This window comes from Numenius arquata, chromosome 2, assembly GCF_964106895.1.
Source record: "Numenius arquata chromosome 2, bNumArq3.hap1.1, whole genome shotgun sequence".
NCBI classification, from domain to species: Eukaryota; Metazoa; Chordata; class Aves; order Charadriiformes; family Scolopacidae; genus Numenius; species Numenius arquata.
The window spans coordinates 110,524,475-110,551,486 of NC_133577.1; the positions used below are offsets into that span (position 1 = coordinate 110,524,475).

Sequence of the window (27,012 nt, forward strand, 5' to 3'; positions counted from 1 at the left end):
TTAGTTTCAAAACAGATGAGGACTGAATGCATCTTGAACACTGAAAAGCTAGTCACACCTGTCAATTAAAGGGAAAAAGATAAAAATTTCACTAGTCTTCCCATGAACAACAATTTTGATTAAAAAAAAAAGTTTCATCTAGTAGACAATACCCATTTAACAACATATTATGTGTTACTAGAAGGGACATGTTTAAATCAATCTTCAAGCAGATTTCTTTAATTACAGTACAGTCACCTTAAACACTTCCCCTGCACCTCCTGTCCCCCAATTCCAAATCTTTATGGTCATCCAATACAGAGATACATAAAATACCAAAGTCAACAACAGCTCTTATTTGATATTTAATGCTCAGAGTCTTCCTATGGGGTGGGAGAAACTATGGTTACATTACATGTTATTATGTTTACAATACTTACTAATGCAAAATCAAATCTTACTATGATAACACAGGTTGTTGCATTTATCAGTCTTTCAAACGATACTAGCTTTAGAAATATCAGAAACTGATCAATATCTAGCAAGGTTAAAGTGAAGACCAGACACTCACTTCTGCAGGCGTTCCAGCTCCGGAGGCAGGTCACAACCTACATAAACTCTGTTCGTTAAACTGTATTCTAACAGTGCACAAAAACAGGGATCCTACAAGAGAAGATTAGTGGTTAATTTAAATCATGCTGCTCTGTAAAATGAATTTTCAAACAAATTTACGTGACACATGAATGCAGAAGATTTAACAGGACCTTTTCCTGAAGCAGAGCTCTACAAATGGTGCAAGCACGGTGTTCCATGGGAGGAAGATACCTATAGCTGCTATAAGTTACATCTGTTGCTCGTAGGTGTGGGAAGACAGAGCTTAATCTTCCTACTCAGACCATTTCTGGAATAGTGCTTTTCTTCTTATCCAGAAAGTCAGACATAACATCTTAGCAGATACTAAGAAAAACTCACCTTATTCCTATGGAAGGACCATGCATGGGTTCAAAAGAAGACCACCACTCCGGCAGGCTGTTATTTTAATTGGGAACAATCACTCCTACCACTGTCCATTTAAAAAGTGAAGCAACTGCATTTTGTGAAGAATCTGATTGCGTAAGGTAATTCAAACATGTCTACTGAACTTGTAGGCTGCTGCAGAGCTTCAGCATTGAGGTTCTGACTCTTCTAGAGAGAAAAAGGAGGTAGGAGCCCATATGCACAGATCACCTAAAATTTCCCATGTGCTTGGAAGTCTAATGTGTGGGTGCCTGAACTGTCCATACTTAGAGGAACCTATGGAGTTCAGATCTTCCTAAACGCAGACTGAAGACGGCGTACCACTTCTTAACATAATCTCATGTTCCTTTACATCAAATTAACGCCCCAAATCATTAATTTACTGTGGCAAATACCACATGCAATTCAGAGATATAAAACCAAAACTTACTTTCACAAGAACATGAGGATTTCCCACAACAATCAGCAAAGCTTTTGCTCTCGTAACTGCTACATTAAATCTCTTTGGGTTAGAAAGAAAGCCCAAACAGGATTTATCATCAGCAAGTAAGTCTTCATGAGATCGCACCTGAAATTAATTAAAGATAATTTGAGAAACAGAAAAATGAGAAAGCAACTTACCTAGCCATAGTGTAACTTGAACATAATATTCGCTTACTGCAGCAATCCACAGCTCAGTGTCAGCAATGCGTAAGTTAGCTTCATAATCTGAATTTCAGCTGGCTATTTCCCACCACTGGCGTTCTCACAGAAGGTCTGTTCTCCAGCGCGTTGCTAATACAGCTTCAGCAATTTCAAGAGAATGCCGTACTAGTTTTATTTTAGCATCAAGACTATCCACTGTGATTTGAAACACAAGATACCAAAACTGCTTCCATTGAAATGCTAGAGCTGCTGATATTCTAATTCCTACAGCTGAATGACAATTCACAGTGTGTCTTCACACAAGCCTTCCCCAGTAGCCTCAGTGTGCTTTGACTTGGCTTCGGAAAAATGGCCAAAGCAACTCCCATGCTGTAAGTGCTGCTCATTAAATTTTCACCTCTATTTATTTCACCTGTATTTGAACCCACCTTTGATAAAAGAAAATAATGAGTTCTTATAAATAGGAGCATAGTACATACCTGGAACTACTTTAAGAGAGATACAGTGCTGGATTGAAAAGCCATGGTATGACACAGAACAAAAAAGTAAGCACAGTACCACTGCCCTCAGGGAAGAAAAAAAAACAAACCACAAACAAAAAAACCAAAACCGAACCAAAAACAAAAAAACAAGCAAGAAAATCCCAAAACGCTTCCCCCAAGACACAAAAGAACACCCAAAAAACAACTGTTCTTCCATCCCTGCATTCACTCTGCTTTCCAGTGCTTTGGTGGTTTACGCAGCTGTTTTATTCTCCTCTCTTCTGGAAATCCTATCTACTCTTGTTAAAAGTAGACCAGTATTGGTCATATCTTCAGCTACACATTCCTGGTCTACACCTCCTCCTTTGATCAGTTTGCCTGATACGCTATTACTCAGACTTACGCAGGCTCTGCCTGTACTGTACATTCTTGAACAGTCCTGAGGGATCGGAGATCACCAACACCTCAGGAACTTCACATTCCAAACACTTAAATCTTTTACTTTACTTAGAGACTTACTGCACCAAAAGCACATTACCATCTGGAAAAAATGAAAACATATGCAGGCTTTTTTTATATTCTGAACTGAATTCCACACCGTAGAAATACATCTACGTAGAGCCCGTAATGCCCACCAAAATAAAGTCCAAACCGTCAAACACAATCACGTACACTGAACTGGTATCACTTGCTGATGGTCAAAGTATTGTTAGCCTTTCTCTAAGGTTTTCCAGCTCTCTTTTCCACTGACTCAGTGCGGATTTTTTTTTACTTCTGTCCAGTTCAGTGTGCCTGTAACAGTGCACATTTGATGGATGTCGTCTCAGAACATAAAGGCTTGTACCCCATATTCTGGTAACAAGAAGCTAGCTACTGAGGCCTTTTGCCTCAGAAGACGTCAGCTAACTTATCAGCTGCTGCTTACACTTCTCGACTCCACACTGATTCCTCCTTAGTAGCACAAAGAAAAGTCTCCTGTCAAGAGCCCCAGCCACCAATCTTACATGCCCGGGGAGACAAAGGACAGAAAAGCAGGATGTAAAGAAGCTGCTGTGGTTTTTCCCTTTATAGGGCTTTCATTTGAATTCAACCATCAGGGATATGTGCATGCACCGGAGTAGTACCTACCATTTAGATAGAGGGAACTGGCACACAACCACATCTAACCTCAGCTCAGCCTCAGTCTTCCTAAGCCTGATGTCTCAGCTGCTACTACTAGGATTTCCACACTGTCGGAAACTGCCTGAAAACTATGACTACATCTTTGTCTGTCATCTGCAGATAACATGCACTCAGATCTTTCAGGAAAAAAAAAAAAAAAAAAGACATGTCAGCTGAAGCATATCGGTCATCAAGTTTGCAGCAGAAGATGAGAGACAAGGTCTGCCAGCTTCCAAATAATAATGGCAACTCCCTCCCAATGCTCTGTGACATAATCCTCTCTCTTCCCCTCCTTGTCAAATACAAGGGATGTGCTCACCACAAATCCACAAACATCATCTTCCTACGTTTCCTGAACGCTGTCTTTTGTCAGCACTTTTCCAAAAGACCCATTTATTGCAAAGAGTGAAATAAATACCTCTGCGTTTTCATAGTTATCTAAAAATCTCTAGTGATGCAGTTTATGCTGCTATACCTTCATATATACATACAGTCAACCAAAACCAACTCTGAATCAAGGAGGTGACGTACTGTTAAAATGATGGCCTGTGACTAGTGTACTGCTGAAGTAGAAACATAGCAGGGATTATTTTCTTCCCCAGACCCTTTCTTTAAGGCATTTGATAGTCTCAGATCCAAAAAGATAGCACCTAGAAGAGACCTTTACCAACATCCCTATAATACAACCAGCACAGCACTTAAAGTGCACCATCAAGATGATAATGAAAGACTATCAAGTGCTCTCTTACCAATGCAAAATAAATAAATTGTGAATAAGGGTATTCAGCTTCTAGGCGCAGTCAGCACTGGTGTACGGGGAGTCATCAGCTCTATACCATTAAGTGATTATTCCCAAATTGAGGGTGAAAAAGAACGTTAAGAATCTACATCAGCTTTTGTAAGTCTTTTATAAGCTATTACTTTTTTTATACTGTGATTTACACAGCTGTCTCCCTAATATTTATAATGGATCCAGTTCCACTTAAGTGTGCGTAGGGAGAATGGAAAGGTACATTATCTGCATGAAACTAAAAAAAATTCAGCATGAGTCTCTACAAAGGTTTAAGGTTTACCTCAAAATCGCAGCTGCTGTACTGTTTCCATGCACTTAAGCTCTGTTTTCAACTAGCGCAACAGACTGACAAAAATAAAGCTTTTCTTTTTTTTTTTTATTTTTAAAAGCCTTATATCAAAAAGGAAACATAGAGAATCAGACACATACAGAAACTCTCTACAGGACCACAAATAATATACATACTGTTGATAAGATGATAACCATGTACTCCTGCCCTTGAAACTCTTCCACTGTGCCAACTTTAATGTCTGACAAATCAATACTTCTCAGAAGAAATCTAATTTTTTCCACCTGCCGAAAAAAAAAAAGTGTTTAAAGGAATTTATTTTCTCATTTGATAGTGGATTACTTCAAAGCTGACAACATACTACATATACAAGTATGTGATTTAACACAGAGATGTCACAGGGAACGCCTACACCAAGCTTAGCCAATCATCCACTAGTAAGATTTTAAAATAAACCAGTAACTTTTCCTGTGAAGTATTAGACTTGTTACACAACTTAAAAGGTGAAATACTTACTACCATCACTTAAACAGAAATTTTAACAATGCCTTTTAATGAGAAGAACAACTTAGATCCATAAAGCCTCTTCTTCCAGTATGCGTTATATCCAAACCCATGCTCACCACAGATGTGGCAGGGCAAGCAGCTCCCCCAGCCCCTCAGGAAGCCTGTGCAGAGATTCCACCTTTGCCTGCCAGCTGCATCATGCTGAGCAAAAGACAGAGGTGAGATGTGACCTTAAGTAACCTCCCAAAAAGACAAAGAGAACAGGGAGTCTCGCACTGGAATGCTGGTATGTGTGGGATGAGTATATTGCCATCTGCTCAAAGCTGCTTGGAGACCATACAGTAAGTGCTCCAAGAAATTTAGCAAGAAACTGTGCATGGAAGCTGAGGATTACAGTCAATGACTACTTTCTAATCGTTGTTCCTACATTACAAGGTGACTTTCTTGAAGCAGACATTACTATTATATGTCTTGCATCACAGGCAGATGAAGAGCATGATCATATTAAATGATGTGAAATGTTTCAGGGAGTGCAAGAGGTTCAGTCACATGAATACTATATATAAATATTTGAAAAATAAATAGTAACTGTAAACATGGGCAGGTGCATACACCTGACCACTAGGATCAGTACAGGCAGAGCTCTAATTTGCAAGTGAGATTTCTTCAAAAGGCGTTGGCCTTTTCCACACACCTCATTGTGTTTCCCCCAATCCATGCATGCAAGCCCATGAATACCCAGATGTGAACACCAAGAACACCAGTATGCACACTGTCCAGAGCACCCTCTGGATATGAAAGCAGATTTCATCTTTTTAAAATGAAAGCAGACATCACATACTTAACAGACTTGAATATAAAAAGTTTTAAAAATAAAGCACAGCATTTGAAGTTGACAGTCAACTTTCTCTACCAGTTTAAATAGCAGCACAAACTTTAACGGGACAGATAAGAAGTCTCAATTCCTCTAGTTTCCTCAAAGCCATAACAAGATGACATGCCACCTACTTCACTACATTTCCCTTTTGTTCCACTCCTCAGCGCAGAGAGTGACAGAATCAGATTGCTGTTCCAGCTGTTGGAACTAACGAATTCTTGACTTGCACTCTTTACTCCCAACAATAGCAAAATCTGCTTCTGTCTCCAAAACTGCAAGCAGATCTCCCCTTATAAATTTCCCACAGGAAGTAGAACGCTGTTACTGCTGTTTTTATCTAGGTTTAGATTTCAATGGAAACAAGCCTGCCTTGTTCCTCAACAATATGAGGAAAGGCTGAGAGAATTGAGTTTGTTCTGCCTTGAGAAAAGGCGGCTTAAGGGAGACCTTATCATCATGTTCCAGTATTTAAAGGGTGGCTACAAAGAAGATGGAAACTCTCTTTTTACAAGGAGTCACATGGAAAAGGCAAGGGGTAATGGGTCCAAATTACTCCAGGGGAGATCCGTTTGGACACAAGAGGAAAATTTTTCCACAATGAGAACAATCAGCCACTGGAATAATCTCCCCAAGGAAGTGGTAGATTCCCCAACATTGGGCACTTTTAAGATTCAGCTGCACGGGGTGCTGGGCCTTCTTGTCTAGGCCATGCTTTTGCCAAGGAAGATCCTTGAGGTCCCTTCCATCCTATATTCCATAATTCTAAGATCATTAATGATTGATAATACACTGTGTAATGTGACACAGAACAGTGAGGTTCACAGCACAGCCACAATGTAAAACACAAGATGAAATAGAGCAACTTTGAAGTGTTTAGACATCAGTTATACCTGTTTACGATACGGTGTAATCACTCCAATATCAGTCACTGATACTAAAGCATTTTCATTTTTAGCAAGGTGGCAGCAGTACTGCATTACTTGAACGGCTTCACTTGGATTAAACCATGAATGACTGTGACTTTCACGTGTTTCACTGCCCTGTATTAGGGGAAAGGAAACGAGATGAAGATCAGGTACAGAAGTGACTACGTATTTATTAACAGATTATTCTTATACATCCTAAATGCAAAACAAAATGTAATGTGATATACAATTTCTCTTCTTCACTATTCAGCCTTTCCAATGAAAAAGTATCACCTAACTTTTTATATATTTTCTTTAAGTTGGAGAATTTATATGACAACAGTACTTTAAGTGTACAACAAAGGAGTTTATTCTGAGTTGAGATTTATGTGTTAGCAAGTTGGTATCTTTCTTTTGTGCAAGGCAGAAGAGCTCAAAACTAAGACTCTCCAAGCAGTGGATATTACCACTTTTTACTAACTTCTTAGAAGACTAAAGAAAAACTTTTTTTCCCCAAAGTACTATTTTTCCCCTGCCTACTTAAGCCTTAATAATCCTCTGGTTTTAGAGCCTTGTATTCATTCTAATGTAGCAAACTCTCATGGAAAGCAATCTAAAGGCAGCTGTCTATAGCTCCACTAGATGAACATTTCGCATACCCTTATTCCATGAAAAATTAATGGAAATCCCTTCCTGGGCAGTTTCCCCCAATGCAGTAACGAAGTTACTACTGAAGTGTCCGCACAAACTTCTAGCTCCTTATGATAAAACAGTTTAGATGGCAAGGCAAGCAATGCAGAGTGTGACCTGTAGTTCTTCAAGAGTTTTGTGATCTGCAAAGACAAAAACCAAAATCCGTAACTTAAACAGGTAATTATTCATCAAAGAGTAGACAGCTCCCAAGCAGATACTACCGTACCATTCTCTAGCATTTAGCTTTTCTAAAGCTGCTGAAGAACTGTATTAAAGGCAAAAACTGCAAGTGTGATCTTCTATATGTAAATACTAAATAAAATAAGTTTTTTGAAGGACTCTCTCTTTCCCATCCAAAGGAAAAAAAAAACTAGAAAGAAAAAAAGAACTGAATGTATGTGACAGATGAATTGGTATTCTCCAGTTTCTTTAAACATTTAATCTATAAGGCACATTCTCCTTTTTTAAGGGAGTCAAATTGTTTTCATGGGGTTTCCATGGATGTAACCTGTTTTTTTGAGGAAGTCTTGACAGGTAGTCTCTTAACAGGAGCATCAGAACAGCTGATAGAAGCTGGCCTCAGAAACTAGAAATGTATTTGTCTTTAAATGAAAGAATTGAGGCCTTCAGGAAGCATTCCACTCAGCAATAACCAGCTTGAAAAAAAGCCCCATTATGTAAAAAGACTAACATGTGATACTCAAGTCCAATGGTATCCTTGAAGCTCTCACACTTCCTGCTCTCTCCCTATGCCAATGCTCCTTAAGCGCTGTAATGGGAACACAACAATGAAAGTTTGCCACTACAAGTTTTAGGAGGGAGTGTGACAGGTTTTTCAGTAGGCTGAACCAAACCTAAAGTCTAGGGCCAAACACCCTCGCTTTCCCCCTTGAGTCTGCCGTCAGATTTCCTCCATCCTCTGCTTACGTGGTCATCTAGTCATCTTTCACTCTCAATTTAATTCTTCGAAGTGTGTCACCATGAGAGTGGGAAGGCATCTTAGTAGGTTTAACTTTAGCCCTGTATTTCAGATTCAGACAATAATTTAAAGCAGCTGAAACATCTGTGCTTGTTTACATACTATGCTCCCTCTGCCACTTAACATAGACTTCAGGTACTCCACCATACAAGAGTTTTGGGAAGGTATCCTTCCGAGGAAGAGGTGATAAAGAAACAGGAACAGTTTCTTTTTTTGCTTTCCTGAAACATGTTTGCAAAATTTGTGTTTAAAGAGAAGGGTGTGTTTGTCTTTTTCCGTTAAAAGTTGAAGTTGTACTTGTTCATTTGTTGAAAATTAAGTTAGGAAGTTAAATGTGGACAATGGATATGGAATGGATTTTTAAGCCATTATTTATAATTCTGCTTTGTGCACCATATTTGACTTACTTTGCTTAAGAATAGAAAACCCCTCCAAAGAGGGTTTTAACATGCTAGAGGGCTCAGCATATCAAAATAATGAAGCTTTCCTAGCGAACTAGTGCTCAAGCTAGACTTATCACTATGCAGCATAGAGCAAAAAGGTGGTAAGGAAATAGCAGGAACCACAGTTTCTCCTTTTTTGATTTAGGTGAAAAATATTAGTTACACTAATTTTACTCACCAACAAAGGATTATATGCTCCACAGGCACTAAGAGCATCCTCATCTCTCAGATACATGTCTCTTGATGTCAGTCTTTCCAGCAAGGACATATTTAATCCAAAAGTCAGTGCAATTTTAGATTTTATTACTGGTCCTAACTGCTTTGGATCTCCAACGAGAACTATCTGTATATGCGTTTAAAAGAAATAATCCATCTTGTATTAAAACAGTTATTAAAAATGTAGTTTCGATAACAACATGCATGCTTCAGAATTCAGAACTAAAAGGTCAATTTATATCAAATATTCTGCTTTCCTCCAAACTTCTGATCTGTTTGCAAAGAAGGATCAGGCCCAGGACAGGAATACATTTTTGTCTTAAACTTAAGAAAGCATATTTTTATTTTGACATCTTCTACATACTGAATCCTGTCCTACCAATGTAGACTTGTTTTAGATGTAAAACAATTCACTTAAGTGTAAGAAATGGGTATTGTGCATGAATAAGATTTATTACAAGTAATTCCATACTTATTACCAGGAAACGGCTGCTTGCATTCTATATCATTCACAAAAATAAGTAACAGCAAACCAGTATTTTTTTTCCATTCAGTAAACGATGCTAAGAGAACTACCTGTCCATTAGCTTCCGAAATCAACCCAATAGGAATCAGGCTTTCCGGTTCACTTGCTTGCCCTGCCTCGTCCAGAATCACATGGGTGAAGTGTCCAAGCCTAGAATTAAATAACACAAACCCAAAACAGGGCTGTTTTCAGATTAGTTCATTCTGCCACCCTGTGGTTGACCTCAGCAATTCTGTTAACTTCCTTGTCAAGTGTGCCAAGCAACTCCACACAAACAGAGCAAAGATGGATATTTTCAACACGGAATATAGAAAAAAAACCAGCCTAGTAGCTTTAATTTGTCATCTTTGATTTTGCTTACATACTCTGACATATGCAACCATTGGTTATCTTAATTAAAGCATTGTTTATACCAAGGTTAAGACACATAGAAAAAGCTTTCCCTGTTCTCAATTTCCTTCAGCTATTTAATTAGAACAATGCACTCAGTGCAGCAAAAGCTTTGTTTCTATCAAACAACTCAAGCCAGTTAGGCTTTGGAGTGTCCTTTAACAAAGTTAAAATTAAAATCAGAGGAACCCTTAGTTAACAGCACTTGACATGGTGGTTGTTTACATAAAGGTGACTTAGTAAAAACAAAATACAATATAATTTTTAGTGTGACAGTCATTTTGAGTCAAAATGATTGTCAACAGTAATATAATTTCCACGGCTTGCTCACTCACTGGTAATAGAGGAGAAGTTATTGTGTCAAAATTTTTTAGCATTATTGAAGGTAATTCTTAAATTTACCATGTAGAAAGTCCCGGCTTTTACTAAAACATTACTAAAACCAAGTGGTTTGCTAGGAAGGCAGTTTCAAAACAGATGCACATGCAATAAACTGTATTAAACCACCTCAATTTACAGTATGGAGGGTATCTAAAAGCTCTAGGTTTTGTGGCATCCAGCTATCTCAGTGATATTCCTGTCTATAGTACTCTACCGTATTTCTGTTTGATAAAACATTCCCGCACTGCTGCATGTGGTAATTATTATCCTGAACCACGATGCTTTCCGAATATCATCACCATCTTTGCAGTAAGGTTTCACCATGTCATCAATTTGCTGCAGAAAAAGAAAAGGCATTTTGTGAAACAAAATATTGCTTTAAAACTAAGCGTTTAATTTGAATCAAAAAAGCCCCCTGAAAACTATTTTAGAAGCTGAGCAAAGCACTTAGACTCACTCATACACACTGAAATGAATTCTTCATTGATTTGCCTAAACAAAGCAGTAGATATGCAAGACATCTGTGTTTTCTTTATTGTAAGGATCAAAATTGAATATATGGATGTTTCATATACATACATAAATATGTATATGAACATATACATAAAATCCATACACAAGGTGCATTTTTCTGCGCAAGCAGTCTTAATTTGGAGACAAAGGCTTAACTTCAGTAACAGATTTCAGGATTGCTTTGTAAGTCAAAGCATCTTACCACATCAAAAATCCCACCGGTATGTATTTGCTTCTTGTGGAGTTAAGCACTGCAGGAGAGAGGTTAAGATTCTGTGCTCATACAATCAAATTAAGGACTATGATCAATGTTTTCCAGTAATTCTTCTGGAAAAGTGGAAGTAGTATGTTTGTACCTTGGATCCTAAACAAGCCTAACCAGCCTTATAACTACTGACAGATACATAACTAAATCAGTATTTTAAGATCAAAATATTAAAATGGAAATATTAACTGACATATCATAATATTTACCTCTAGACACCTGAAGCTGGCATTAACTCGGACCATAGCTCCTGGTTTTAACAGACTGCTTTGATGCAGTCGCAAGCAAATCAGATCTGTTGCAGCATTTGATGGCGCACAAACCAAGATTCGACTGTCTGGTAGAGTATAATATATCTACATTAAAGAAGATGGACATTAAAAAAAAAAGGTTATTTAGAGAAGTAGCAATAGTGCAAACGTGCCCATTTTATTTCACCAAGTAGAGAATCCAGAAGAGTTTTGCATACATGTTATATTCACCCACACTTTTGCAGTTCAAGAACACTAGTCTTGACAGCCATGACTAAGTACTCTTAAACCGAGTGAACCGACAGCAGAATTAATTCATGGTTATCTTATTAAAGTACACCTGTGCTTCATGAATATATTATGCACTACTGGAATCACAAATTAGATACTGCTGGCTAAAGCTTTGAAGACAAAGACAAGAAGACTTGAAAATAAGCCATTCTGGAGTTCTGTAAATCCATGAAGATCCTTCCCCTTTCACAGAGCTGTAAGAAAATGATTTTAAAAGGAGTATTTTGAAACCTTGGGAAAAAAGCATGATGGTACTTAGGGAATTACTCTAAGCGTTCCAACACTAAGAAGATTAGAGAAGACTGATTTGTCATCCACCATTACCTGTAAAATAGCTTCAATTACTGTTATTGTTTTTCCAGTTCCTGGTGGTCCAAAGAGAATGTAAGGTGTTGGACGACATTCGCCACTCAGTATCCTTTTCACTGCCAGTTTCTGTTGTTCATTCAGCATAGGATTGAAAAAATCACCAGCTCTCTGTTTGAGTGTCACCGTTTCCCCAACTACAATCAAGATAAGCATATATTAAAACCCTACATAAATATTTTAACATTCATAGATTAAAGCAATGCCAATTCACGTCATGCTTCAAAAAATTTTCGTTTTCCTTCTGCGGTAACAACTAATGAACTTCTCAAAAATTCCGATTTCATAGAATAGCATGTAGAAGACAGTTCATTAATATTTCAGAAATGCATTGGATCTTTAATAAAATTGAAGGCCAGAAAAGGACTCTGATTTTGTAACCCAACAATCTGTAATCTTAGCTTCAAGTTCACTTTTTTGTCCTAGAAAAGCAAAATTTCAGTAACTTTCAGTAACTGGTACTTCAAGGACAGTACCAGTACTAGACAACCAGTAGTAAGTCATGACTACTGAAACATTTCTCTTAATCCTGTCTGAATTAGTCCAGCTTTAGCTTCCAAGTAGCAGAATCTTATTAACCCTTGGACAGAAGTGCATTCTAGGTAATCCATTCTGTATTTCTGTAGGCATCCTAAAAATTACTTAATTGCCAAAGAGAGTGTACTGATATTTAAAGTCATGTTTTCCAGGAAAGCTCAGGAATCATCTCGGCTTTCTGAAAACTTGTCCAAGTTTTAGCATGTTCGGCAAAGTAGCTATCCCAAGAATGAAACACAGCATCCCAGTAACAAATTGGAAGCTTTCAACATGAACAAAAATTTTCCAGTAAACGACTAGGAAATGATAATTTATTGAGTACAAAGTATATCACCAGATGTTTGCTGCCCCTTCCCTGGAAGTGTTCAAGGCCAGGTTGGATGGGGCTTTGAGAAACCTGATCTAGTGGGAGGTGTCCCTGCCCACAGCAGGAGGGTTGGGACTAGATGATCTTTAAGGTCTCTTCCAACCCAAACCATTCTATGATTGTATGAACTGGAGATGTTCAAGTGAACCACAGAAAGACTGAAGTGAAACTTCCTGCTAGTACTGTTCTAGAATTCGTCTTTTCAGATGGAACACAAGGACATCTTAAAGGTATCTTACTCAGCCCTGGTTTACTGAAGTTATTGCAACCCCGAACTGTCTATATTTTAATATAAAGTATTAAATTATACCATGTTGGCTTGTTTGCGCAGCTGCTCTCATCACATCTGTTGTGTTCATCTCCCTCGATGCCATATATTTTGCCTGTTTGCTCTGTAGTTTTTTGACCTGAAAACAGCAAGTGAAGATAAATGCATTTATAACCTTAATATGAGAGGCAACTATCTTCACTAACACTTTTGCAGTTGCTAGGTTTTGATTTTCCCCATTAAATAGCATTATCCCATTAAATAGAATGTCTACTGTGAAGACAGAAAAGACAGAGTAGTAGAAGGTGCTAGGAATTACCACCTCAAATTTAAGATTTTGGAAGTTTGGCTTATGCTAACATTAATAATTTATTTCACAAATACTTTGCAGGCTCAGATGAGGGTTTTTAAGCCATGGCTGAATAATTTGTTTCCTTCCACAAAAGCTAACAGCTAAAGGTTGTAGCATGGGAGAAAACTGCTTGTAGGGAATGTGGTGTTTGCAAGGTCCTGGACTAGATGCCTCAATCATCTTAATAATACTAATCCCAACCCAGTGAAGTGATCAGTGTTAGAGGTTGATTACTCCTTCTTGTACAGGACAGATGGATCATCCAGAGATGTTTGCTGCTTCCCCAGAGCTGTGTCACTGAAAGACTGCAAGGCTTATCTAGTCCTTCTGACCACTCCCTTTGCTGCTTACCCGTGTGGGTACTACTGACCCCTTGAACAGAGTAAGGGGAGGATCACACAGCTCTGGGGTAAGCATGAGGGGTCCAGGTGTTCTCCACCATCTAGTCAAACAGAAAGGACACACAGTAGAAGCAGGCATCTTGCAGAACAGTAACTACCTATGCTGCTGCTCTCACCAGCATGGCTCTGGGTCTACGTGCAGGAGCTCCTTGACTGCACATTATTAATTGCAAAACCAGAGACATGCCTGAATTGTTACCATAGGAGGATGGAACAGCAGCAATATTATCTGGTGGTCTTGCACAAATCCCTGCCAGAAGGGAGACAGCACCACTCCAGTCCCTGAGAATATCATGGAGCACATCCTTCTGGATTCCACATCCTTCGCATGATTGGAAAAAAAAGGGTGACCAGGGTCAACATGGCTAAAACAAGGGACAGACCTTTCATGACCAACGTGACTTTCCTCTATGATGAGGAGACTTCCATGGACAGAATATTACATTGACAAAAGAAAAGCAGTCATTGTAATACTCCTTGACCTCAGCAAGGCTTTTGAATTGGTTTACTTACCACATCATTCTTCTTTGTAGCCTGAGGACATATTAGCAAGATCAACAGACAGTTAGACAAGTTGAAAATTGAATGAACTACCAGGCTCAAGGAGTATGAATCAATAGTTTGATAGTCAGCTGGAAGCCAGTCAAAAGCTAGGAATCCCAGTGTTGTTGTCAGGACCAATATTTTTATCTTCATTAATGACTAGGATCAGACCAAATAACCCCCTTGACAAACCTGCAGACATCACAAAATCAGGATTCATACCTCAAATGCCTGATGGTGCACCTTCAGTTCGGAGGGACCATGAGAAACTTGGCAAGAGAGCCAAGAGAAAACTCATGAAATTCAGTAAGGAGAAGTGGAAAGCTCCACACCTGGGACTGAATAACTGCATGAACCAAGACAGGCCGAGAACATGCTGGCAGCATAGCGATTGTCAGGCCCTTGACAGGATCCTGGGTTACTGTTGATGCTAGAACATCAACAGATGCTAGAACATCATACAAGCCAATACCCCATCCTTGTTATGAACTGGAGAGGCTGAGAGAGTGTGGATTTTTAGTTTGGCCATAAGGAAGCAAAGAGGCAGTTAATAACCCAATGATGCCTTAAATCAGTTAAAAAAAAAAAAAAAGAGAGAGACAAACTCTTTGTAGTCATATATGATGTAACAAGGGACCACATCCACAAGTTGTGGACGGAAGACTCATACTGGGAATCAGGAAAAAAAAAAATCTTAAGTGGAAAAGTGGTGAGGTACAGGTTATGAAGAGGCTGTGGACAAAAATAAACAAGCAGCTCCCACTTGTCCCCAAGCTGACTTAACCATGGCGACAGTCCTGCTTCAAATAGGAAACAGGACAAGGTAACCTTCTGAAGTCCCTTCTAAGAAAGATTTCTACATTTTTTTCATATAATTTAACTAGCAGTTAGGAAGCCTGGGTAAGTCTACTCGGAACAGGATGATTACCTTCTATCACAAAATTACTTCCTGCCATAGTAAGAGGACTTAAGTATCTACCCAATAGCAGCTACAAAAACTAGTCTAAGGTAAAGCTGACAATTCCAATTTTAATCATACAGTTTTTTTTATAAGCACTTTCCACTTGAGATGAGAGTGTTAGCTTAATAATATCACTTGTTATAAAATCCCCTGTCCCCAGGCAAACAAAAACTGCTGTCATCAGAAAGCAGCAGAACACAACTTCACTTCTTTGATACTCCATCATGCAATTCCTTTCTAAGAATAGCTGTACAGTAGGTACCTGTTGCCAATCTGAATGGTATTCAGCATTTTAAGGAACATTTACAGCATAGATACCTTATATTCCTGCTGGGCATGTTGCTCAAGGCCATCATCAACACCACAATAGTCAGGAGTATTCTGGGTCTTGATAGCTTGTGGTGATTTTAAAACAAGCCTTTCTGGGAATAACACTTCAAGTTTAGAGGAGAAAGAAAAAGTAGAGAAATGTGAAAGCTGCACAAACACTTTGCACGTTTCACTGATTAACATTTTGGCTGATACGTCAGCTTGCTTTGAGTTGCCAAAACTAGTTTATCAGAACTAATGTAAAAGTGCTAAAGACCTGTGTAAGTTCATATGGATCACTCAGCCATAAAACAGGAAATCAGTCCTTTTTAATGAATTATGAAGTAACACAAAAAGACACTGCCACTTCACTTGCTAAAACAGTATGATTTCTACAGCTCTTATTGGCTCAAATGGGTCACAAAAGTTTGTTTTCATTCCTCCACCTCACCAAGAGGTGAAATCATTCTGATGACACCTACTCTAGATTCAGTGTTGTTTTAAAAAAAAATAATTACAGAAAACTCCTCTAAGAACAAACTTCAATGCATTGTTCTCAGTATGCCCTGATGTGAACACAATATAAACACAAGACTCCCCACAAACTCCTCTAGACAGCTGAAGTCAACTGAAGTGTACCTTTTTCACCCAGGTAGATAGCTTGCTCAACAGCAAACTGGCATCGCCTGCTAGGAATCCTGTTATCAGAATACAGATTTGTAGATTAAAGTAGAAGCTTACATTTCCATAAACTACAACAGCAAACACCTACAAAGTACCCGGTATTTTTTTTACTGTGTACCAGTGCATATAAGAAGAGGAGTTCTACATAAAACCACTTTTTTAAAAAAAAAAAAAAAGTAGCATCTATTAAGAAATATGCTGCAGAAGTGTCAATCAACAGCTTTGCTATGAATAACATCAATACATATATTCTCTAGCTCTTCAATAAGACAAAGATGGCCTCGTGTTCCAGGCTTAGATAGTCTTTCAACAAAGTTCTCTACAAACCTGATTTTACTGAGAAGATTAAGCAACTCTGTACAGATAATAACATACCATGAAAAAACCACAAGTATAAAAGGATGGGTGGTTAACATCAGCAATAATTTTTTTGCATAGTCTTGCAGCCATATTGGTATATTTTTCCTAAAAAAAACCCAACCAGGACCCCCTCCAAAAACACCCCCCCCCCCACCTCATCATCTCAATCATTTCACTGCCTGGCATTGCTGCAATCATTTAGAAAAGACAAGAATTCTTTGTACACTGTGACTACAGTTGCAGTCTTTTACCAATTAATGTGGTGGCAAAGGTGTGTTAAAGGAAAGAGGTAGACATAATTAAGATCTTGCCAATTTTTCCTTCTCCTATCTGTAATTACCAAAACAACTGACAGTCATGTATATTTTAAAAGTCACTTTACCAGGGGAATCCTTAAATGCAGCTTTTTGGAAACTTATGAAAATACCTGCAATGAACAAATTCCACATCCATAGGTTCTGAGTTGTAAACTTGTTCAAAGTTTGCGTTAAATTTAAGAGTAATGTCTTCATTACAGATCTGTTGCAAACATAAAAAAGTCAGTTTACTGATAAAGGTTTAGTACTTCAAAGAAGCAACTCTGAAAGCCCTGAACCCCCCCAAAAGAACACCTAGATTTGCCTGCTACCAACATATTGCATATCTAGATTATATTATCAGTGCAGGTAAAGATTATAATCTAGAAAAAACAGGGAAGCTCAAGTCTTCAAAAATACAATAAAAATACAAAAATCCCCAATCAGAACGTATATAAAGCAAATATAATTTCCCAAAAGTCAGGTTAAATTAGTCTGCAACTCCATGTATTGCCAGCTTCCCCTTTGAAACCCAAGGACCACAATACTTGCAACAGCAGATACACCTTGCTTACCTCAGTAATATAGGCAACATACTCTATTATATGATCAGAGTAGACCTGACTTCTCAGTATCACCTTATCACCTAATTGTAAACAAAGTTAAAAGGGAACATACTGTTACAAGGAATAGTAAAATTCTCACGACAGCACTTAATTTCTTCCTCTTGTATGTTTAAACTAGGAACTCAAGAGTGTGCTAGACATTAACTTCAGCAACATTGCTGTATCCGTGAGTATCTGTTCTGAAATGCCATATGCAGTTGCATATTGCATTTTAAAAGGCACCTAGTATTGATGCATCAGACAACACCTCCTGAAAACAGTATCTTGTGTATTATATTATTTGAGATGCTGAATTCAATTTTAACTACTTTCCCAGCTATTGCTACACCTATTGTCTATTAAATCATTCCTATATAGTGCAGTTTATTTTTGCTGAAAGCCCCACTTATTTTTATACATGAAAAATCCTAAAGCATCAGAACATGCGTAAGAACAGAAACCCGCAATGCTTCTTCAGACAGCAGCCACTGTAAGGCTCACTGAGACACTAACAGCGCAGTTCACCTGTCTAGTAGCCTAGATTAATGACTGCGTTCAAATACGTGAAAGACTGCTTTAAGCAAATGAAAAAGCAATGGAGTTTGTATTGCACTGAAAATATTGAGCCAAATAGCACACTGATTTCTCTCACGTTAATTACTACCTGGAACCAGGTGAGGTCTGCCCTCTTCCAGTCCTGGCACTTCCAACACTAAGAAGTTCCCATTCCTTTTCAAAGTAACCCCACTCATGTTAAAGTCTTTTATCTCCGTTTCTGCATGGATTTCTTCAAGCCACAAGAGAGTAGAAAAGTTTGCTTTATAATTATCTAGATTAAGATGCTGAAAAACAAAACAGTATACATCATTGCTATGACTTCTACACTAAGATATGGAACCCACTATTCTTAACATTATACAAAACACCTCTTAAGACAGACTGCACAGCAACTGGGTTGCCAGTCAAGGCACCTAAATACATGTATCTATACACTAGCTAATATTTTAAACTCCCCCAGTAGCCAAAGCAGAATTAGTATATAGTCCTTGGAGCTCAGATACAATAGGCAGTCAGCTAAAGAATTAACCAAGTCTCTCCCTACTACAATGGCAGTTTCAACATCTGAATTCAGGGGCAGTCTACAAACTGAATTCTACGCTCAGCAATCCCAGAAAGCACAAAATCCAAGTACACTGGGCAGAGACGAGTGAAGAGGTAGTCACGTCAGTCTTGGCCCTAGCTGATGATTATACAACTCATGTCAAGCTGAAAGAACCTGAAAACTCTCCGTCAGAGCTTAATGCATCTCACTGAAGCAGTGTTTTCCAACAGTACAAAGCTTTATCTAAGCAATGACTGATAGCACAGAATGCTTTCTGTCTGGTACCTTCTCACTCAAATACAAGGCAAATGAGCAGTGCTTTCTGAAGTAGACTTAAAACAGTCACCAATACCAGGCAGAACCTAAGTTGTGGTTCAAAAAAGTTACCATTAATGGCAGGCTTTCAGTATAAAATTATTTCAAATACTACAGAGTTTTACCTTCTTTTTGAGAGAGGATCACTAACCTGCTATCTTAATGCTGTGACCTCAGGTTTTCTGTGAGCAGTTTATAAAACAGACAACATAGCCTTTTACTCCTTTGAAAAGTTAAGTATTGGTCCCAGTTCATAAGTCTTTAAAAGGTTATGGGGGAAAAAAAAAAAAAAAAAAAAAGAGTTGCAGCAATGTTCTACCAGAAATCAGGAGTTTTGGAAAAGGTATCGGTAATATTCTTGTCAGACTTCAGAGATTTGTATGTTTGTTTGTTTTTTGGTTGCTATTTTTTTGTTTTGTGGGTTTTTTTTTGTATGTATTCTGAAATAGCTATACTTGTCGGAAGAATTTGAACAACCCATAGCGAATTAAAGTTAAGGATTTAAAAAAAAAAATGGAAGTAGAAAAGAATATTTGATTATTACAATGACTTAAGAATTTCTGCTATGGTATGAAATAACTGCGGGACTACTGTTCTGACACCCCAAAAACCCCTTTCCAGTGATGCCTAAAAAGTGAGAGCGAAGAGGAATCTTTGTTCAACTTCTGTAATATCTGCCCCTGCCCCCAGTATACTTCTACTCCCTTTTCAGTTTTTCACATTTACCTTTTTGTGCTCCTGTAAGCTTGGATTCTGTGACATACTGAATCCCATGGACATTACAGGATACAGATTAAAATCTTAAGTCTACTTGGTAACAGTATTACAGCATCTTCTATTACACTATGGGCTACACATTTTTCCTAAATTAAGACCAGCTTGAACAAACAGACTTACATAAGAATTTTCTTATATAAACCTACACATACATACCTCTGCTAGGAGAGGCTGAAAGGTCAGTATGTCTAACTTCTGTTCCACACATTTTCTTAACTCATCTGGTATGGTATAATGCGGGAGAAAGCTTGGCAACTGCTTTCTGTGATTTCTAAAACAAAAGCATTTGACATATCATTTAACTTTCTCAAACTATATATGTGAAAAAAACAGTTAATTAACATGCCACATCATCAAAGCTATAAAACCAAAACACATAAACATATGACAGACACAGATTAAGAAATTAAGAATTTTGCTACACTGGGAAGAAAGGCAAGTGTTCCAGCTACAGAATACTTGAATTGTGTGTCTGCTTTTTCACTTTTGGGATATTTTTATAATAAAGCAAATAAGCTTCCATTATACTGAACTTATTTGCTCACAGAAAAGCTCTGAATTAAAGATGGGAAACATTTATCAGATACAGATGTCAACGTTGCTTGAGGAGCTAAGAAGCTAAGTCTCTCAGGAAACTATTTCCAATTTTCCATCTTTTTTCTTTAATAGCACAATTGTTACTCAAATACTGTTGCATGGTAATCTATATCTTGTTTTTCACCACATCATATAGTAGAAAGAGCTCCCGTTTGACAGATCTACAAAGAAATCAGGCAGTTCATTACTAAAACTACCTCTTCTATCAGTAACATCCAAAATTATCTTGTTTACAACTTACACATATAAACACGTACAAACTCTCCCAGTTTCACATGTTCTTTGCCAGCATTAGAGAACTGATATAGCAATACCAAACAGAGCAGATTAGGTAAATGTTATTTTTTGCTCTAATTCACAGTACCTCCTGTATTTAGGGGCAACCACTGTTGTCTTCCTTGGCTGAGGTTCTGGAGTAATTTTAGGCTTTCTTGGAGAAAATGGTTCCACAGGTGCTATTATTAATTCTTCTTCATTTGTTACAGTGGCTTCAATATAGCGTCCAACAGTAAAATCAGAAAAACCAAGCAACAGGAGTTCTCTACTGCATCCAGGATTTCTTCAGGTAAGCAGAAGTTATGTTATTAAAACTATCATGTTCATACTTTATTTTCCCCAGCCATAAGTATTTTTTAAAATCAAAATTGTAAATTCTTATTTCAGTAACATATGAGAACTGCTAACTTAAGGTAATTCCTCATACTTACTCCCCACCCTGAGTTCAATCCAGGTATCATAAATAATTAAACTAAAAAAAAAGTAAAAAAAAAAAAAAATCACAAAATTCCAATTCTGTCAAAAGCTTGGGTAAAGAGCAAAATCCTTCCCCTCAATGTACGATGTACGTAATTAACACTTCTATCACAATGAGCATCTTAGAATTACTGCTACTGAAAAAGATTAGCCAAACATTTCCATTGGAGGAACCTGAAGCAGATCCCTTCACTGTTTGCAGCAACAGCTTTGCTCTACCTTGCTTAAGGCTACTCAGAACTGAACCTTAACTCTAAACACAGAGAAAGTAGGAAAGATCCTTTATTTCTGAAAAATCTTCACCTTACTATGTTTTTATAGAGAAATTATCCACTCCCACTGTATTTACTACTATGATTTTCTTTTAACAACAATCAGAATCAAGCATTACAATGCTAATTACTTTCAAGGTCCAATATAGGTTTCCACATCATTTGCCAATATGTACTAGCTTACTTTATCCTAGACCAAAAAGAGAACTGTGCCCAGAATAAGGGAACTATTAAGTCAATTTTTATTATTTGTTTCCAGTGTATCAGCCTGGACCAATAGAAAGAAATACTTACGCAGCTGTGCATATGATCACTATGAACGTTTTTCCACCTGGTGGTATGAGAATTTCTCCAGTAATATTGACATACTTTATCGATTGCTCTAGACCTTCTCTTTGCTCATTTTCTCCATTATGTAGACTTTCATCTTTCACCAAGGAAAGGTTTTCTTTTGTTCTTGATAAATATGTATCCTGAGAATTAACTCCTTCTGTAGTAAACAGATTATGATAAATTCTGTTACCACAACTGCCCTTGCTAGCATCAGCAAGTCTTCTCGAACAGCCCTACAGGTCCTTTTGAGGACTTAACACTCAGCATTCAAATGTTAACATTTCACTGTACCTGGAATAACTCCATTCTTCATAATGGATGTATTATTCAATGGCACATGTGTTGTTTCTTCACTGTCGTCATATGAGTTAATTGCAGCTTTTGAGAGGTTTTCTTGATTTATTGGAAAAGATGACAGATCTGCTTCTGGACTGTTCTCACATTTTTGAGGAATCTGAAAACTGAATTGCTTGTTTTTCACCCATCCAGCTAATCTGCAACTGATTAAGGACTGTGGTACGCTCCCTTTATTCCTAGAAGTAGTTATATAATTAATAACCTTATTAAATGCATAGTTAATATTCTTGGGAAGCTTAATTCTACTTGAAGTCAAATACAACTATCTGTAGCAGGTTTGTTCCTCATTATTTCATAACTGCTATCAAAGAAATTGCACAGCTCCTTCTAACTCATGAGGACCAGAACCTCTGCTAAATGTTAATATTCCTAGATTGTATCAACTACCATATGAAGCATACAGAAATACTGCGTACAAAAAAATCTATGGTAATTTAAAATTTATCATTGGGTAACTAACTCTTAGGAAAGAGCACATAGCAACAAATAGAGGGTATTCAGGTATGACTTCAATTGAGCCTCTACACTCACACATGAAAAAAAGAATTAACAAAAAATGAAACAGAAAACCATCAAAACAAAAAACCCTCAAGAAAACAACAATATAGTCCTTCAGGATTCAAGCTTAAAAAAAAAAAAAAAAAAAGAATCTGGTCTGCTTTTCATATATAAGTATGCAACAGTCCTCTTGTTCTAAGATTTTAGAGACGATGGCGTATCTGTAGTTTCATTAAAAAACACTTACAAGTAAAAGCTTTTACTTTAACCCTCACTCCAGAAAGGATTTTATTAGGATTGAAAAGAGACATTAAGACTGGGGAGTCTCAAAGCACTATCTGCAAGACGGACACTCAATAAAAAGACTATGCTAAAGACATTAAATTCAATATGAAATATTCTTTAATTCCATAGTATTTGGGGGTCATTTGAAGACCATGAACCACAAGGCTCAGTTATGAGAGGCTTCTGCACTAAAGACAGATTTACAGACTGTGGAGTGATGGAAAGAAAGAATCACAGAATATTTTTCGTTGGATGGGACCTTTGAGATCATTGAGTCCAACCACAAAAAAAAAACCCCCCGAAACAAACAAACAAAAACAAAACCACAAACAAACAAAACAAAAACAACCACACCCAAAAAATCCCAGAACACCAACACCAAACCCAAACCAAAACAAACACCCACTACCCCACCACCCACAAACAGACACAACCCAACAATCTCAGGCACTAGAGCATGCCCTGAAGTGCCATGTCTACATGTTTCTTAAATACCTCCAGGGATGGCGACTCCACCACCTCCATGGGCAGGCTGTTCCAGTGCCTGACCACCCTCTCAGTAAAGTAATTCTTCCTAATACCTAATCTAAACCTCCCCTGCCGCAACTTCAGACCATTTCCTCTGGTCCTGCCATTATTCACTTGGGAGAAGAGGCCAACACCCACCTCTCTACACCCTCCTTTCAGGTAGCTGTAGAAGGCAATGAGGTCCCCCCTCAGCCTCCTCTTCTCCAAACTAAACATGCCCAGTTCCCTCAGCCTCTCCTCATATGACTTGTTCTCCAGACCCCTCACCAGCTTGGTGGCTCTCCTCTGGACACGCTCCAGCAGCTCAATGTCCTTCCTGTAGTGAGGGGCCCAGAACTGAACACAGTACTCGAGGCGAGGCCTCACCAGGGCCGAGTACAGAGGCACCATCACTTCCCTACTCCTGCTGGCCACGCTATTCCACTGGTGACCGGCCGCCAACTGGATTTCACCCCAAGAAAGCAAGCTTAGAACAATCAGAAAGGCTTACTCTATCCAAATGATCATTCTTTTAGATTCCCCCTGCTTCAGAGTTCCAAAGTTAGTCATTCTTGATACTTCCAACCCTCCTTTGTCTCTCATTAAATTTTCATAAGGCTCATCCAGATTGACTCCATTAGAGTGAGATTGTCTGTAAAAATAATTTTAGTTAGCAATTTTGAAACACAAATAGGCTCAGCAAGAGTCTTTGATTCAGCACAAGTTTAAGAATCGCTATACCAAAGCACCGTCACAGTATTTAGGAAGAAGCAGTTGAGAGGATTCACTTTTTCTCAGCTACTTGTACTTCCAAGACAATTAGATTATGTTTACTAATTTAAGCAGCAAATTAAAAACAACAAGCCTTTTGTCAGCAGCACAATAAACCAGCATAAAACTTTGGATACAAGACTAAAATAATTCAGAAGCTAGCTAATCTTTGCTGAAGAGAATCAAATGGTGACTGAAGCTGTTAGGGATCTCTTCGGGAGCTGAATCAAGACGCAACAAAGAGCAGCTCCTTAGTAAGAGTCTTGTAAGAGGTAAGATGACTAGACTGGAAGTGTTTCAACATGTACCCCAAGCGCTTATGTCTTCTGCTTACTGCTACAATGTGAAAGCAGCAAACTGAAGAAGAAATTTTAAAAAGCTGAAAAACAATATCATGTTTATCATGACTGATAAAAAATAGCTATGAAACCAGTGACATGCTCTTCCCTGTCTGAGACAGCGACCAGAGCTCTAACCTCTCAGTGTCAGCTGCCTGTAGAAACCATTTAAAAACTGTTTCTATTCTACCATTAAGAAACTATCCAGTTAGATAAAGTGGCATGAAAATAACTTGGAAATATTTTATTAATCTCGCCAATATTTATACACCTTAAGTATTCCTTAGTTATCTAATATAATAAGGTAGAAAATGACTGCAGCTGTTCTTTATCAGGTACATCAATTTACTAGCAAAGCCTGCTAGATGTCTCCCATTGCAGCTTAAGATGCCTCAATTTTTGATATGGTAGGAAATACACTAAAATTGAGAAATTAACCCTGAGGCTTACTTCTGTAACTTGGCTTTAGTAATAATTTTCTCTATCCATCTGTAATCCATCACTAAAAATAGGTCCACCTGAAAAAATACGTAAATGAACTATACCGTTGTGCAAAGTGATGTAAACACTTCAAGCCTCATTTAGGCACAATTTAAGTCTATTCTATCCGTTATCTCCAGTGATAACAGCTTATTCCATTCTTTGTAGTTCCTCTGAAGACATACGTACCACCCTTAGCTATGTTTTCTAGAGATCAAACAAGGCAAGTTCTCGCAATGACTATGTTTGAGAGGTATCAGAACGTTCTTTTTGTTCTCCTTTGGACTTTCCAATTGGTCAACAGCTTATTTTTGGCCTGCAGAATCAAAGTTCGTCCTACCAAGGCCTTGTTAGCACTCAGAGAGACAGAATTTACAAGTAATAGCCCTATTTATATAGATTTGGGCAGCATTTGCGTTTCTCACAGGACAAACCTCACAAGTCAAACTCCCTATTGTTGTTGCAGAACTGCTGTGACTAGTTGTTGCCTGTTCAACATTTGTGCAATTGATTATTTCACAAAATTTTGCCTCTTCTCCATACTGAACATCATCTACTTTTTCGAACCTTCTCTGCAATCTGTCCAGATCCTCCTCACATCACATGTGCCATCTGATGTGCCTGCAGAACATCTCAGTTTGATATTTGCAAGCCCAACAAATCTCTATTATTCAACTCATTAAACTATTCTTTAGTAGGTAGGTAGGACAGATACCTGAAGAATCACTACAACTTAAGGAAAATAGATTAAATAAACATCCACTTTACATCATTTTTCCCGAGAATGGTTTTCAAGCAGTAAAGTCCTCACTAGAAGAACACAGATTAGAAAAAACACAAGGTAAGAGCATGGGTGTGGCATTGTTCTAACAAAAGCATGCAAAATTCCTTCCTTGCCTATCCATATCCCTGAGCTCAGCTGCTACTAGTTTTGCTTCTCCAGTGAGAACAGATATCCCCACCCTCTGAAAAGGAAAAAAAAAGCAAGGGCCAAATCATAACACACTCCAATATTCCCAATGATCTATCATGCCTTCTAGTCAACTAGTGAAGAATTCACAGTATTTCTCACTTAACAGACACAACAGAATTTAAGCTGCATAATTACCATTCATCTCTAGTGGTTATTAAGTGAGAAGAGAAAGAAAGAACGAATATTACCCATTCTGGCTGACTGGCACCAAGCAGAGAGCTCTCCAAATATAACATGACTGATTGCTCTCCACCACAACTGTGTTCACTAGGTCATGTCTACAAGGTGAATAGCCATCAGGGAGTCTCAATGAATCCAAAGTGAAAAATATACTCTCATCTACTGTGCCACTTCTTCCACAGATGCTAGAAATGCGAACCTGTAACAGTTTGTTAGTCAGTGTTACTTGATATGATCTTTTTAAGCTAACAGGCATACTACCATTGCAGTTTTTTCCTGCAACAGTCATTCTAGCATTAACAGAGCTGGATTCTGAAGTTTCAGTTATTCATGGAAGGTAAACATACAGCTCTAACCTAGAATCACTGTGCTTGTCTTTAGATTTAAAAGCGTAAAGAAACACAAGTACTTCAGATAAGCAGTAGGTTCCACTGAAGTGGATACCACAATACCCGTCTTGTGGCTTACCAACTTATCTAATTTGTACTTCAATACTAGCAGTCACAAGAGAAGAAATTTTTTTCCTATGCTTGACATGCAAACATTATTTAAGGTATACAGTTAAGGCAAATACAATAAACCATAAACCTAATAAATGTATTCCTAGAAAGAACAAACATTTCATTAAAATAAAAAAAAGGGGGGAGATGGTTGTTTTTAAGCCAAAACACTTGGATAAATTCAACATAATAAGTTCCACAGTCATTACTTCTTAAAAGAAGTCTGAAAATCCAAATATCCTCATTACAACCAATGTAATTAAAACAACAGTAAGCATCCAAATCAACAGTTGATAGCCAGTAAATAAGCTACTTACTCTTC

General features: G+C 37.9%; 1 protein-coding gene across 1 annotated transcript in view; it reads right to left on the reverse strand.

The window, feature by feature from the left end:
* Positions 1-546: 546 nt before the first annotated feature.
* MOV10L1 (Mov10 like RNA helicase 1) overlaps positions 547-27,012 on the reverse strand; it is a 31,980-nt gene continuing 5,514 nt past the window's right edge. Inside the window, exons 5-26 of the mRNA XM_074168223.1 lie at positions 26,199-26,389; positions 23,960-24,100; positions 22,093-22,334; positions 21,763-21,958; positions 20,808-21,002; positions 20,003-20,117; positions 18,317-18,494; positions 17,623-17,693; positions 17,179-17,270; positions 16,347-16,405; positions 15,717-15,832; positions 13,184-13,280; positions 11,928-12,106; positions 11,271-11,417; positions 10,498-10,619; positions 9,563-9,662; positions 8,949-9,113; positions 7,315-7,488; positions 6,641-6,790; positions 4,543-4,650; positions 1,427-1,564; positions 547-642 (exon numbers count right to left, since the gene is read on the reverse strand). Coding sequence (XP_074024324.1) covers positions 547-642; positions 1,427-1,564; positions 4,543-4,650; positions 6,641-6,790; positions 7,315-7,488; positions 8,949-9,113; positions 9,563-9,662; positions 10,498-10,619; positions 11,271-11,417; positions 11,928-12,106; positions 13,184-13,280; positions 15,717-15,832; positions 16,347-16,405; positions 17,179-17,270; positions 17,623-17,693; positions 18,317-18,494; positions 20,003-20,117; positions 20,808-21,002; positions 21,763-21,958; positions 22,093-22,334; positions 23,960-24,100; positions 26,199-26,389 — 3,072 coding nt within the window. The remainder of the gene's footprint in view (positions 643-1,426; positions 1,565-4,542; positions 4,651-6,640; positions 6,791-7,314; positions 7,489-8,948; positions 9,114-9,562; positions 9,663-10,497; positions 10,620-11,270; positions 11,418-11,927; positions 12,107-13,183; positions 13,281-15,716; positions 15,833-16,346; positions 16,406-17,178; positions 17,271-17,622; positions 17,694-18,316; positions 18,495-20,002; positions 20,118-20,807; positions 21,003-21,762; positions 21,959-22,092; positions 22,335-23,959; positions 24,101-26,198; positions 26,390-27,012) is intronic.